Source organism: Aotus nancymaae, unplaced genomic scaffold (genome assembly GCF_030222135.1).
Source record: "Aotus nancymaae isolate 86718 unplaced genomic scaffold, 86718_ANA_hifiasm-v0.15.2.pri h1tg000115l, whole genome shotgun sequence".
NCBI classification, from domain to species: domain Eukaryota; kingdom Metazoa; phylum Chordata; class Mammalia; order Primates; family Aotidae; genus Aotus; species Aotus nancymaae.
In genome coordinates, this window is record NW_026988530.1 from 2825108 (window position 1) to 2839899 (window position 14792).

The window sequence follows — 14792 nt, forward strand, 5'->3', positions numbered from 1 at the left end:
ATTGTTATTTTCTGGCTATGTTCTCCTGTAATTTTTCTTATGACCAATAGAATTTATGTTCTATAGCAAGCTTGTCCAACCCACGGCACATGGACCACATGCAGCCCAGAATGTCTTTGAATGCCTCCCAATACAAACTCATAAACTGTGTCTTAAAATATTATAAGGTCTTTTTTGGATCTTATTTTTTTAGCTCATCAGCTATCATGAGTGTTAGTGTATCATATGTGTGGCCCAAGACAATTCTTCTTCTTCCATTCTGGCTGAGGGAAGCCAAAAGATTGAACGCCGCTGCTTTAGAGTGTTTCTTTGGTTTGCTAGGAATATGATTCTTTCCACCAAATGTTTTGTACTGGGCTTTAAAAACTATGGGCCTGTAATCCCAGCACTTTGGAAGGTCAAGGCAAGTGCATCACCTGAGGTCAGGAGTTTGAGACCAGCTTGGCCAACACAGTGAAACCCTGTCTCTACTAAAAATACAAAAATTAGCTGGGCGTGGTGGCAGGCACCTGTAGTCTCAGCTACTTGGGAGGCTGAGGCAGGAGAATCACTTAAACCTGAGAGGCAGAGGTGACAGTGAGCCAAGAGTGTGGCACTGCTATCCATCCTGGGTGGCACAGTGAGAGTCCATCTTAAAATAAACAAATAAATAAATATGGAAAAGAACTGTTAGTAATTGTCGATTGATTGTTATTTACAGGCCCTTTTCTTCCATAAAATTGACATAACCAACAATGTTTGTGCTTTCTCTATGGAAATTTTGCTATAGAATATAATTTTTTCCTAAACATTTTATATTTGTTTAAAAAATATTGAAAATTATTACATTTATTGAAATTTGAAAGGAGCAGAAGGGCCATAAAGGGACACTGAAAGTATACTGTCTCTTAAAGACATCATTAGTTTTACAGATAGTATCGGAAAACAGAGTTGAAAAGAACTTACACATTTTTATTGGTAGACATTTCTGGTATTATAACTGTTTATGTACCAGAAGATGGGATGGTTATTTTTAACAGTACTAAACAGCATTTATTTATTGCAAACACATTGAATAACCACCATGTGCCAGGCTTTGCACTGGGATAAAGTAATATGCAATAGGTAATTTAACATGTAGCCTGTATTTTAATGTAAGCATTTTTTTAAAGTTTCATTTCATGCAGATGTCATCAATATTCCTTTAGATTTAGGAGGCTCAATATATTTATATACTTACTGACTTAAGCTACATGAGTGAAAGGTGACAGGAAAATCTCTATATATTTTACCTAAATAGCTCACACATTTATGAGTTTTCCAAGAAAACCAAAGAGCTTTGTTGCCTTAAATAAATGAAAAGAATAATGGCAATAAGCTCTTGAATAATTCTAAAAGCTATCACCCATGATGAAGATAAATATGAAATGAACTTAATTGCGTTTTCTTTATAATATTAGTTAATATGATTACTTTTGGGATCATTTAAAAGAAAAAGAATTGAGAGAGATCCAAGATGGCTGATCACTAGCAGCTTGGGCTCGTAGTTCCCAGTGAAAGCGCAGAGAATGAGAGGACGCCACACTTTCAGATGAATATTTGTTGCTCACGGACCAGGAGATTCCCAGCAGAGGAGCCCCACATGTCGCCAGGGTGACTTTTGTGGCCGGCGCGGCAATTTTGCTGGTGCCTTAGCACGCCAGTTTTTGGTGCAGAGTCTGGAGACTCCCGGGCAGAAAAGCACCATCAATCTTAACACCGCTGTTTTGGCCGGCGCAGTGGATTGCTCAGATTTCTGCGCTGGGAATCAACAAGTTGGACGTCTGCTCAGAGACCTAGTTAGAAAGTCGGTAAATACAAAGACAACAGACGGACAAATATATAATGAAGGGAAGAAATCAGCGTAAAAAGGCAGAGAATACTCAAAATCAGAATGCCTCTCCCTCTACAGGGGATCGCAATTCCTCATCAGTAACGGAACAAGGCTTAATGGAGAACGAGTGTGTTCCAATAACAGAAGCAGGTTTCAAAACGTGGGTGATAAGAAACTTCTGTGAATTAAAAGAACTTGTTCTAACCCAATGCAAAGAAACTAAGAACCTTGAAAAAAGGTTTGACGAAATGTTAACGAGAATGGACAATTTAGAGAGGAATATAAGTGAATTGATGGAGCTGAAAAACACAACACGAGAACTTCGCGAAGCATGCACAAGTTTAAACAGTCAAATTGATCAAGTAGAAGAAAGGATATCAGATGTCGAGGACCAGCTCAGTGAAATGAAACGAGAAGACAAGATTGGAGAAAAAAGGATGAAAAGGAATGAGCAAAGTCTCCAGGAAATATGGGACTATGTGAAAAGACCTAATTGACGTTTGATAGGTGTACCTGAATGTGATGAAGAGAATGAATCCAAGTTGGAAAATACTCTTCAGGATATCATTCAGGAAAACTTTCCCAACCTGGCAAGGCAGGGTAATATTCAACTCCAGGTAATAGAGAGAACACCACAAAGATATTCTTTAAGAAGACCAACCCCAAGGCACATAATTGCCAGATTTATTAGGGTTGAAATGAAGGAGAAAATACTAAGGGCAGCCAGAGAGAAAGGTCAAGTTACCCATAAAGGGAAACCTATCAGACTTACAGCAGATCTCTCAGCAGAAACCCTACAAGCCAGAAAAGAGTGGGGAACAATATTTAACATCCTTAAAGAAAAGAACTTTCAACCCAGAATTTCCTATCCAGCCAAACTAAGCTTTATAATTGAAGGAAAAATTAAACCTTTTGCGAACAAACAAGTACTTAGAGAGTTCACCACCACCAGGCCTGCTTTACAAGAGCTTCTGAAAGAAGCACTATACATATAAAGGAACAACCAATATCAGCCTTTCCAAAAATATATCAAAAAGAAAAGAACATTAACATAACAAAAAATTTACACTAACTAATGGGCAAAACAGCCAGCTAGCATCAAATGCCAGTATTAAAGTTATATATATTCTAATCGGATAAAAAGCCAAAACCCATTGGTATGCTGCATCCAGACCCATCTCACATGCAATGATACACAAAGACTCAAAACAAAGAGAAGGAGGAAGATTTATCAACCAATCAGAGAGTAAAAATAAACAAATAAATAAAAAGCAGGAAATGCAATTCTCGCCTCTGATAAAGTAGACTTTAAAGCAACAAAGAGCAAAAGAGGCAAAGAAGGACATTACATTATGGCAAAAGGATCAATGTAACAAGAAGAGCTAACGATTTTATAGATCAATGACACAGAAAATTAACAAGGACATCCAGGACTTGAACTCAGACCCGAAACAAGTAAACTTAATAAACATTTATAGAACTCTCCACTTCAAATACATAAAACATACATTACCACCTCACACCTACTCCATAAGTGACTGCATAATTGGAAGTAAATCACTCCTCAGTAATCGCATAGCATTTCATAGGTTTAAATGAAATATTGGTTGGCTGCTCGTTTGTTATTTTCTTCCCTTATTCCTTCCTGTTTACATCAAGTATAATTATCGGTATAAAAGAGGTTTTCAATACCCATTACTAAACTGCATTCTAGCCTGGGCAAGAAAGCAATACTCCCATTCTCTCTCTCTCTTTCTCTTCCTTTTTCCTCCTCTTCTTTATTCTTTTTCTTTCTTTCTTTCTTCCTTTCTTTCAAAAAAAAAAAGAAAAAGAATTTTATTATGATAGTTCAAGCATACAGAAAGGTATCAGAAAGTAACATAACAAATGTATGCATGTCTCCTATTCATATGTACCCAGTTTAAATATATGTATATGTAACTATGAGGCATATGTGTGTATGTGGATACTGTGTGTGTATATGTATATATATATACACATATATATATATATAATTTATATAAAGAAATAACTCATAACAAATAGAGTTGAAGTCCCCTTGGTCACCTTCCTCTATTGCCTTTCCTTTTCTACCCCCACTGAGGCAACTGACTTATTTAATAATTTTTATTTGTATTTATCTTCGCTCTCTATCACATGTAGGTGCTGATGTACAGAAAGGCAAGTATTGGGATACTCCATTACATGCTGCTGCTCAGCAATCCAGTACAGAAATTGTAAACTTACTGCTAGAATTTGGAGCAGATATCAATGCCAAAAATACAGAGCTTCTGCGACCTGTAGATGTAGCCACGTCTAGCAGTATGGTGGAAAGAATACTGCTTCAACATGAAGGTAAGAAAAATATATGTGGAAACTTACAAAAACAAAAATATATTTGCCTAAGATGAAAGTGAGAGACTTTTTGTTGCCATGGAAAGTAACAATGGCATAAAATGTCGAACATTATTTGTGAAAGCAGACAATTTTTTAATAAAAAAAGATATGATGATTTTAATTTTCTCTTTTTATCTTACCTAAACTATGATATTCCTTTGGTTAAATACATTCTATTTGTTTTGGTAATACATTATATGTAGTTCTAGTATAATAGCTGCTGATTTATATTTGGAACATGCCCCATTTTATAAGGGTGTGAACATCCTATAACATATTATAGAAATGAAATGAGGAAACATTTTGACATTTAAGACTTTTGTCCTAAAATAGGACTTCTTAAACTTGGTCCAGGGACTATAATATTTCTTTAAGTGTAAATATTAAACCTAATTTTAAAATTTCTTCTTTTAATATGTAACACTTCTCAGGACTTTTGATTTATATCTCCTTCAAAAAGCAGACTGTTTCTGAGGCTTTAAATGCAACAATTATTTCTTAAGCCTGAAGATTATAATGCTTTAAAGAATGTATATGGAATATATCTCAATTATAATAAGATCTCATGAATAAAAGCAATATAACTGCTTACATAAATTTCCCTAGTATAGTGGTCATAACACAAAACATTGTAGTTTTTATGATTTTGTTTTATATATCTTGCAACATAAAAAATTAATTTCTATTTTAATTAACACGTACTTTCACATCTTCCTGTAGCCACCCCAAGCTCTCTTTGCCAACTCTGCCGACTCTGTATCAGACACTACATAGGAAGTCCAAGATTGCACCTTATCCCACAGCTCCAGCTGCCAACATTACTGAAGAATTTCTTACAGTATCGATAAAACAGTAAAATAATTCTAAATCCTTGAAAATCAAAATTTTTATTTCTTTTGCTTAAGGAATATTTCATATTAAAATATGCTAAAGACAGGGTAAAAGTGAATATGAGATCACCCAGGGAAGCAGTAAAATATGAATTTTAATTTTAAGTGTATTAGTTAGTACTATTGTATTATAATGTATACTGTCTTTGGATTATAGCATATTTATAATATCTATTTTTTGTTATTTCAATATATCTTCTTGTTGACTTAGAAAAAAAAGTATCATGTTTTCTTTCAGATTGGAAAGAAAACTCTTAGTAAAGTTATTCATATTATATTTTAAAAGGGCTATATTCTTCAACTAATGGGTTAACATTTTAATTTTTCCTATTATAATTGGCTAACTTGTTATTGATATTGACATAAAATATGAGTATGGCTTAGCAAAGAGCATCTAATATGCTTTCTGAAACCAAGATGATGCTCATTCAGGAAATCCACTATGTTGAATGATGTCCACTGGTCATTAAAACAACCGCTTCATAAATTGCCTATGCCCTTACCCTCCTCAAAGGACTCACAAGTCACTTCTTTTCTCCATAGTACATGGACCTGTTACAGAAAAGTGATAAAATGAAAGGTCAATACTGCCCTCTCACCCTGAGACATTTAGAACATTACACACCTGTAATGTTACCAGTAAGGCTATTTTAAGACCTCCTCCTTTTTAGGAGTAGCTCCTGATCATCTCTTATCAGTGCTTTTACATACATATTACTCCAGCCTTCTTCCATTTCAGAAATTGTCAATAGCTAGTGATACTTGGACTTAGGAAAATGAACTATATATCTAATTGACGAAGAGGCCCTGGATCATATTCTGAGGATCATGAAATCATTCTGCAGATATTAAAATAATGCAAGATAAAAAACTCAAATTGTGGAGCTTTTTTCATGGGGGTAATTTTCTTTTTTTAAATTATACTTTAAGTTCTGGGGTACATGTGCAGAATGTGCAGGTTTGTTACCTTGGTATACACATGCCATGGTGGTTTGCTGCATCCATCACCCCATCATGTACATTAGGTATTTCTCATAATGCTATCCCTCCCCTAGTCCCCTACCCCCTGCTATTCCTCCCCTAGCCCCCCACAATAGCAAAGACTTGGAACCAACCCAAATGCCTATCAATGATAGATGATAAATTGTGGAGCTTTTAAAGAGTGGGTGCCATTTAATACATTTGGAGATCTTAAAAAATGTATATAGTGAACTTAATTGCACTGTTTCCAATTCTTTTTACACAAAACAAGGGTTTACAGTATACTGTACTTGCAAGTAGTAGCAACAGACAGTATTGTATAAAAGAAGACACTACTGAGCTAGTCCTCTGCAAGGGTAAATACTACGTTTATTCTCTTCAGTTTTAACTATACTTGAGTGCAATAGAAAACATAATAAAATGTTATGCCTTTTTTGTAATTCAGGGCCTACTATGATTTTACAAATAAGATAATTAACATACAACTCTGCATAAAACAAAAACAGCTTTTGGTGAGTTATATAGATTTATTAAATTTCAATGAAGTAAATATTTGGACCACTATTTTCAACAGCCCTGGGCTTATTTTCTTGTGACTTCTTGGCTAACTTCTAGAGATTGTTTATGAGCCCAGATCACTAAGCTTGCATTTTGGCAGACAAATAAAAAATCAGGTGAGATTTAAAACGTTTTTTGAGATTTTCAAGCATAGAAATAAAGCTGTAGCGTATGCATTAAACAATGTTTTCTATGTGGATATGGCCCTTTAAATGTCTGTTGTATAGACTATCTCAGTCTAACACATTCGTAATGGATAATATACATTAAAATGGAGTTCTTATTACAGAATAACCTGGTTAAACAGATACTAAAGCTGCTTTTTGATAAAACAGGTTTCCACCAGTATTTTCCCTGAGCTAGAGGTGAAGTCTTAGACTCTAAGAGTAATACAACACATCTATCTTATTGGTCTTGTTCCAGTAAGAGAAGTAAATATCAAACATGAAAATGGACACTTTACAATATCAGTATATCTGTACCTTGTATCTTAGCTTGAGTATGATTGTCTTATCAAAGTAGTGTTCTAACTTAAATATATCGTATGTTTGTTATATTAAAGTGTGATTATTATTCACTGTAATAAAATGCTTTGTGTTTGTCTCATTATATTTTATAATGAAAGGTCATGGAGAATATGACTCAATTGCACTAATTTTTTTCACCACCAGTTTCCAAATCACTGAATTATGAGCATTAAGATAGAGTAGCACAGATTAAAAAATAGATACCTCAAAGGCCTTCTAATCCAAAACATATTTTATATATATATATATGTGACATATAATACATATAATATGTGCTATTTTGACATATAATACATATAATATGTGATATTAAATATATGTGATATTTAATACATATATTATACATATATACATATTTTATACATACATATATATAAATACACATATATATACACACACACACACTAAAGTTCAAGGACAAAATTTCACAAAGTAAAAAACAAAAAAAAAATAGTTACTATGTGACATAAGATTTAAGAAGTATAGTAAAACAGTTACTGTAGATAGACACTGTTGAAACAATTTTTTGGATTAAAAAGGTAACTTCTGTTATTCTTATAATCACAGCATATATTTGGTGTTTCTGAGAAAGTAAATAGATACGTAGTAGAAAGGAAAGGCCTCCAGAGCAGAAAGCTTTCATTGTTCCATCACAGAACTGAGCTCGACTGGTGATCCAGCTATAAAACAACTTAAAAATTTTCCTTTCCCTTGGATTATTCCCACTTTTTAACTTCAGTTTCCCTATTATTATTATTACTATCATTTATAATTTAGGTTTTTTTAAGATTAGCCCTTTCTCTTAAAAACCTAAGTGAACTTTCTCACATGTTCAAGATTGATGGAAAAATACAAAAATTATCCAGGTGTAGTCGCACACACCTGTGGTCCCAGCTGCTCAGGAGGCTGAGGCAGGAGAATTGCTTGAACCTGGAAGGTGGAGGTTGCAGTGAGCCGAGATCATGCCACTGCACTCCAGCAGCCTGGGTGACAGAGTGAGACTCTGTCTAAAAAAAAAGACACTTCAAATGGAAAAGTAGCTGTAATTGGAGTTACCTCCTGATTAAGTTTATAGTAATCCACACTCACTCATGAACAGGACGAAGGAAGTTCCTTAGATACCTTAGAAAGATGCAGGTGAGCTAGTGGTAGAGGAAAACCTCACTCCAGGTACCAAGCAATATGATATTCAGCATCCAATCATGAAAACAGAAGTAATTCCATGCATTCAACAGATTCAACAGCAAGAACTTTAACAGCTGATCCTTGAACAACATGAATATTAGGGGCACCAACGTCCTGCATGGTAGAAAACCCAAGCACAACTGTTGACTCCCTGAAAACATAATTATTAATAGCCTACTGTTGACTGGAAGTCTTACCAATAACATAAATATCAACATATATTTTGTGTGATATGTATTATCTACTGTATTCTTACAATAAAATAAGCTAGAGAAAAGAAAATGTTATTAAGAAAATCATAAAATATATTAACCATTAAGTGGAAGTGGATCATTAGAAAGGTCTACGTCCTCGTCTTCACACTGAGTAGGCTGAGGAGAAGGAGGAGAAGGAGGAAAAGGAGGGATTGGTCCTGCTGTCTCGGGGTTGGCAGAGGCGGAAGAAAATCCACATATCAGTGGACCTGTGCAGTTCCAAACCCTGTTGCTCAAACCCGCATCAACTGTGTAAGGAACTGGTTGTATTGAAAAGCCGAAAAACTAAAATAGGCCCATCAAATTAAGAGATAGACTCTTCAAGAAGCAATTACCACCCCTAGGGAAGAAGTTGAGGCTGTAAGAACTTAAGAGTTGGAGGCTTAAGGCCTCAAGACTTAGACTTCTGGGGAGGGGACGTACACAGCTGGTGCCAATACTTCAGGAGCTCAGATGAGTGGTCCAAGAGTAAAATTGGATCTCACAGGAGGGCCACTTCTTGGTGGTTGCTAAAAACTCGGAGACAGTATGATGAAACTTGCTCCGGGAGTGTTAAACAAACAACTGGCGACTGGAACCAACTGCCCCTGCCAGGTGAAGCTTTGTTGCCATGGTAACACAGGGGCTTGAACAGCAAGCAGAGAAACGGCAAATCCCTGCTCCCCACCTCCTGGCTGCTCTCTTGTTCCCTCTATTGGCAGAATTTACCATACACCCAGCAAAGGAGAAACTGAAGCAGTGTTCCAACTCCAGTGTCATGGAACTGGGAACACAGAAGGGAGTGTTTCTAAAAGGGATGTATTTGCTTAACAATTGCCACATTGATTGCAGGAAGATTTCTAGCTCCTTAGCAAAACTGTTTACAATTAAGTCCCAATCTAGCCGGGCATGGTGGCTCACGGCTGTAATTGCTGCACTTTGGAAGGCTGAGGCTGGAAGATTGCTTGAGCCCACAAGTTTGAGACCTGTCTCTACAAAAAATTTAAAAATTAGCTAATCATGTGGCTTGCACCTGTAGTCCCAGTTACTTGGGAGGCTGAGGTGAGAGGCTGAGGTGGGAGGTTCACTTGAGTCCAGGAGGTCAAGGCCGCAGTGAGCCCTGAGCATGCCACTGTACTCCCGCCTGGGAATGGGCAACAGCATGACTGTCTCAAAAATGAAAACAAATAAACCCTAATCTACAGCCCTAACCTACTTCTCTAGTCATTATCATCCAAATCTTTGGTTGAGAATGTCTCTTCGGTTGATAATGCCTGAACACTTTCTCTAACCCTACTGGGTTCTGTTGTTTCGTAAAACTCATTAAAAAAAAACCTCTCACATTTCTATGCACTTGCTTCCATTGGTTATTCTGTGTGAGACTGCCCCTTTATCATCCAAATACATTTCCAAGATCACCTTTCAAGCAATCATCTATGCTTACTGAGCACTTTGTGCTGCACATTGTTTTAGGCTCTTTACATATTTCACTTATTTAATCTCCACAACTCTGTGGTGTATCCTATTTATTTCCATATTTTATAAATAAAAATGTTAAACAACTTACCCAAAGTCACATAGCTAATAAAAGGTAGTGTGAACCCAGAAGCTCTGAGACAGGTCTAAGTTAATTTAGAAGGTTTATTTTGACAAGGTTGAGGATGAGCACCCATGACAGCCTCAGGAGGTCCTGACCTATGCCCAAGGTAGTCAGAGCAGTTTGGTTTTATACATTTTAGGGATGCATGAGACATCAATCCACACATGTAAGATGAACATTGGTTTGGTCCAGGGAAAAAAAGGGATACCTTGAAGCAGGGAGGGGGCTTCCAGCTCATAGGTAGATAAGAGACAAATGGTTCCATTCTTTTGAGTTTTTGATTAGCCTTTCCAAAGGAAGCAATCAGATATGCATTTATCTCAGTGAGCAGAGGGGTGACTCTGAATAGAATAAGAGGCAGGTTTGCCCTAAGCAGTTCCCAGCTTGACTTTTCCCTTTAGCTTAGTTATTTGGAGAGGCCCAAAATTTATTTCCCTTTCATATTCCCCCCTCTTTCTTTAAAAAATCTTTGGAGAAAGTATTTTAGAAGAAAATGGGTCTCAGGTCTCAGGTTTCATCTGGTCTCTCATGGCTAGGATGGTTTATTCCTAGACTGGTAGGTCCCAAGCTATTAGGAAAGCTCATTTTAGCAGGTTGTAAAGTGTCACATCCTATGAAGTAAAAATAGGAGGAGAAAGAGAGAAAAACAAGAACAAACAAAAGAGCAATCCTGGAAAACTGATATAGCCACATTACTCTGAAGTCCATAAATCACTAGGCAGGTATGAAAGTGGCTTATGTATGTAAATAGGTTGCTGTTATTTTTCTCCTGAAGTTTAAATAGTCTAGCTTCAATTCACGGGGCTTTACAAAAGCATAGCTTGCTTTTCAGTGACTTCAAATTAGGAAAAATGGGGGGAAAAGAAAGGGAAAAAAACTGAAAAAATGATTTCGAAGATTTGTAGCCAAGAAAAATTAGAATTCAATCCAAACCATAGAAAATAATAAAAATTGAACAACATTAGGCAAGACTAGAATCTAAAAACAGGTGTACTATTGTTTTTTGAAACAAATTTTTTCTCTCTCCAGTTTCCCATTTTTACTAAAGACAAATCATTAGTAATTTGTCTTTGCTTGATTATACTTGGCCTGATTATTTGCATAACATGCAGCAAGAATAATTTCTTTTTACATAGGCTTTTAAATTGGCTTTGATAGAACTTTGTTCCATAGAAGGAATCTCAGATAAGACTTTTAAAAAGCTGAGCCCAGCCATGGATTTCTACCATCAAATGCTTATGAGTTGTATGAATTCCTCACCTCTTGAGGTTCCAAAATAAACTTGAGACTCCTGGGACTGTCAGAAAGTGACATTCTTTACTTATCACAGGTCAGGAACCTGCACAGGGACTGTGTAGACAAGGTATGAGGCCAATTTTCCCAGGGGGCTTTTATTGGCTCTATTAGTCGTTTGATTCCTTAAAGGAAAGCACACCATTCCAGTCAAAGCCTTGGTAAAGTAACCAGTTTTTCCAGTCGTGTCCTGTTACAAATGAAAACAGATCTTATTGCGCTTATGCAAATAACTGTATTGCTATTAAGTTAAGAACACTCATAAATAGTTTCCAAATTCTGGAGAAATCAGGTAGAGAGAAACAAATATGCTCCAAATTTTGTTCACAGGAGTATACTAACTTGTTAAAAGATGTCAATAGCACAAAAGAAATGTTTCCTTGATTCTGAAAAAAAAAAAAAAAAAAACCAGCAACGTTTTAAGAAAAAAGTCAAAAAGATTACTTCAGTCTTCTATTAGTTCAGTCCATGCAATTCCTGTTCTGCTTGATATTCCTGAACATTTCAGCTCTCCATGAGTCCTGAAAGTTTTTTTTCTATTCTGATGTCACAATCTCCAAAATTATCAGAAACCTGCATTCAACAGTGAAACAGTGGAGGGTCACTGGTCTTGTTGTCTAAGGTGTTATTTAAGCTCATCATCTCACGACCAAGAGAATTAAGGAGCATGGACACAAAGGGTGAGGATGGAGTGAAGTTTAATAAGTGAAAGAAGAAAGCTCTCTGTAGTAGAGAGGGATCCTGGATGGGTTGCTGTTTTACAGTTGAATGCAAAAGCTTTTATAGGAAACTCCTTTCATCTCTGTAGCTGTCTGTATAACTTCCCCATCTATCCAGCTGCAGGATGTCTCCAGGTAAGTGTAAAACATAGCTTTTCTTGTTTGTATAATTGTCGGTTTGTTTTAGGTAAGCCCCCCCTGCCCTCCCCATGCAAGCTCCCACAGAGCCCACCAAGTACATGTGAAAAGGGGAGGAAACTTTTTCCTGAGAGCCCACTAATCACATGAAGAACAAAAAGCTGTATGCAGGACCTTGTCTGCCTTGCCTGGTGCAGTCTGAGTTTTCCCTGGGCTGCTCTATTTTACCTATAGCTATGATTTTTCAGGTAGGCTGCTTTTCAGAGGACTAGCCTTAATTGTCTATCCAACTGATTTTTCCCTTGTGTTCTCTCTTAAGAGCACCTGTTAGAGTTTTATAGCTGATTATAAAACCATCTTCTAAAGGGGACCAAAAAAAGACAACAATTGTTTGTGGATGACAAAAATTTTGGAGAAGCCATAGACAAAGACAATTAACAAAGAAATTTGTTACCTCTGTGGCACACAATAATTTACTATAACAATTATAATTATTACTGATAATGTACACTAAGTCATATCAGAATTATAGGAGTTTACCATAATTTTGTAATATATACGAATAACAGATTTGTACAAAAAACCCTGAGGAAAGCAAACACCATTTCATATTCGACAATGCTTTCCTTATAATTTTATACCAAATAAGCCAAATTATGTCATTTTTGAACTTTAGGGAAACTAATATCTTAAAGGATTAATAATGTCAGAAAAATACATAATTTATAATTTGATTTTGGAAAGTTTGTCAAATATCAAGGCTTAAAACACTTGATATCCCAGGTCATTGTAAAATAAGTCATTAATTTTACCAAAGTGATAACTCAAGAATTTCAAAAGAAGACAAAACCCTTCATTCTTTAAGAGAGGAGACTTAATTTTCTAAACAATAAGCTCTAATAAAGCAACATGAAGCCAATTAATTTTTTTCAAAATTTTATAAACAATCTATAAAATTTTAATCTTGACCGTAAGGTATAACTTCTATAAGCCTTTGATAACCTTCATAAGCTTTGTTAAGGAGTAGGTTACTGCTTCAAGAAAACCATCTTAATCTGACACAAGGGCCTATATGCTGGTCTTGCATCAGCGTCTCTTTGACATTAGTGATTAATTTGTAGAAAAACTGAAAGTATTTTATCCCTTAAAATTGGCCCTTAAAATCTCTCACACTCACCTCTTGTACGATACTCCTTGGGCCTTAAAGAGTTGAATAGCTTTTATTTCTGGCCCTGTGTCTCAGGAATGTAGTTTGATTGGCATCTTCTACTGGGCCTGAAGAAGAGGCTTTAATTGCTGTCACTGTTTAAGAATTAACAGGACTTCATGTCCCTTTTAGACCCAGGAGCCAAAGTCCTGTAACTCAATGTCACAAGTACTTTAAAAGTGCATATAGAAAGATACACCGATGTAATAACCTTAATAATTTTTTTTTAGATGGAGTCTTGCTCGGTCACCAGGCTGGAGTGCAGTGGCACAATCTTGGCTCACTGCAGCCTCTGACTCCCTGGTTCAAGTGATTCTCCTGCCTCGGACTTCCAAATAGCTGGGACTACAGGTGCCAGCCATCACTCCCAGCTAATTTTTGTATTTTTAGTAGAGACGGGGTTTCACCATGTTAGCCACGATGGTCTCTATCTCTTGACCTTGTGATTCGCCTTCCTTGGCCTCCCAAAGTGTTGGGATTACAGACGTGAGCCACCACACCAGGCCTAAAATTTTTTTTAATCTGTTTTTTTTCTAAGCAAACCAAAACTGAAGTAGGCAACCAGGTACGCATTTGTCTCAGTGAGCAGAGGGATGACTTTGAATAGAATAGGAAACTGCTTAGGTTTGCCCTAAGCAGTTCCCAGCTTGACTTTTCCCTGTAGCTTAGTGATTTGGGTCGGGGTCGGGGGGGGGGGGGGGGGGGGGGGGGGTCCCAAGATTTAATTTCCTTTCACAGTAGAACCAGCTATTCAAAGCTTTCATGTTAACCAGCTTAAAATACCACCTTATAAGATCCAAATTAATGATCATCTCTTTTGAGAGGACTTCTTACACTCCGCCAGGCCAAAATGTTTGCTTCTTTTCTGGTGCTAATGTATTGTTACCATGACAGAGCTTTTCAGCATATGTAATCTTTTCACTGATATTTATATCTCTGTATCTCTTATAAATGATCTGGTGTACAACACTGTTCAATAGAAATTCCTGCCGTGATGGAAAAGTGCTGTGTCTGTGCTATCCAACATGGCAGCCACTAACCACATATGCTATTGAGCAGGTGAAATGTAGCCAGTGGAACTGAATTTATTTAAGTTTAAATGGCCACATGTGGCTAGTGGCTACCATATTGGATAATGAAGATCTAGCACATACCCCAGGATAGTTCCTCAAAAGAAGTTTACAGAATTTTAATGATTCATTCATTCTGTAA

At 36.4% G+C, this 14792-nt stretch overlaps 1 protein-coding gene across 3 annotated transcripts in view; it reads left to right on the forward strand.

The window, feature by feature from the left end:
- The window catches only part of ASB5 (ankyrin repeat and SOCS box containing 5), an 81201-nt gene extending 73917 nt beyond the window's left edge, over positions 1-7284 (forward strand). For all 3 annotated transcript variants that reach the window (XM_012468581.2, XM_012468582.3, XM_064371040.1), the window contains 2 exons: positions 4016-4207; positions 4970-7284. In XM_012468581.2, the coding sequence (XP_012324004.1) occupies positions 4016-4207; positions 4970-5097 (320 nt within the window). In that variant the 3' untranslated portion in view covers positions 5098-7284. The remainder of the gene's footprint in view (positions 1-4015; positions 4208-4969) is intronic.
- Positions 7285-14792: the final 7508 nt, after the last annotated feature.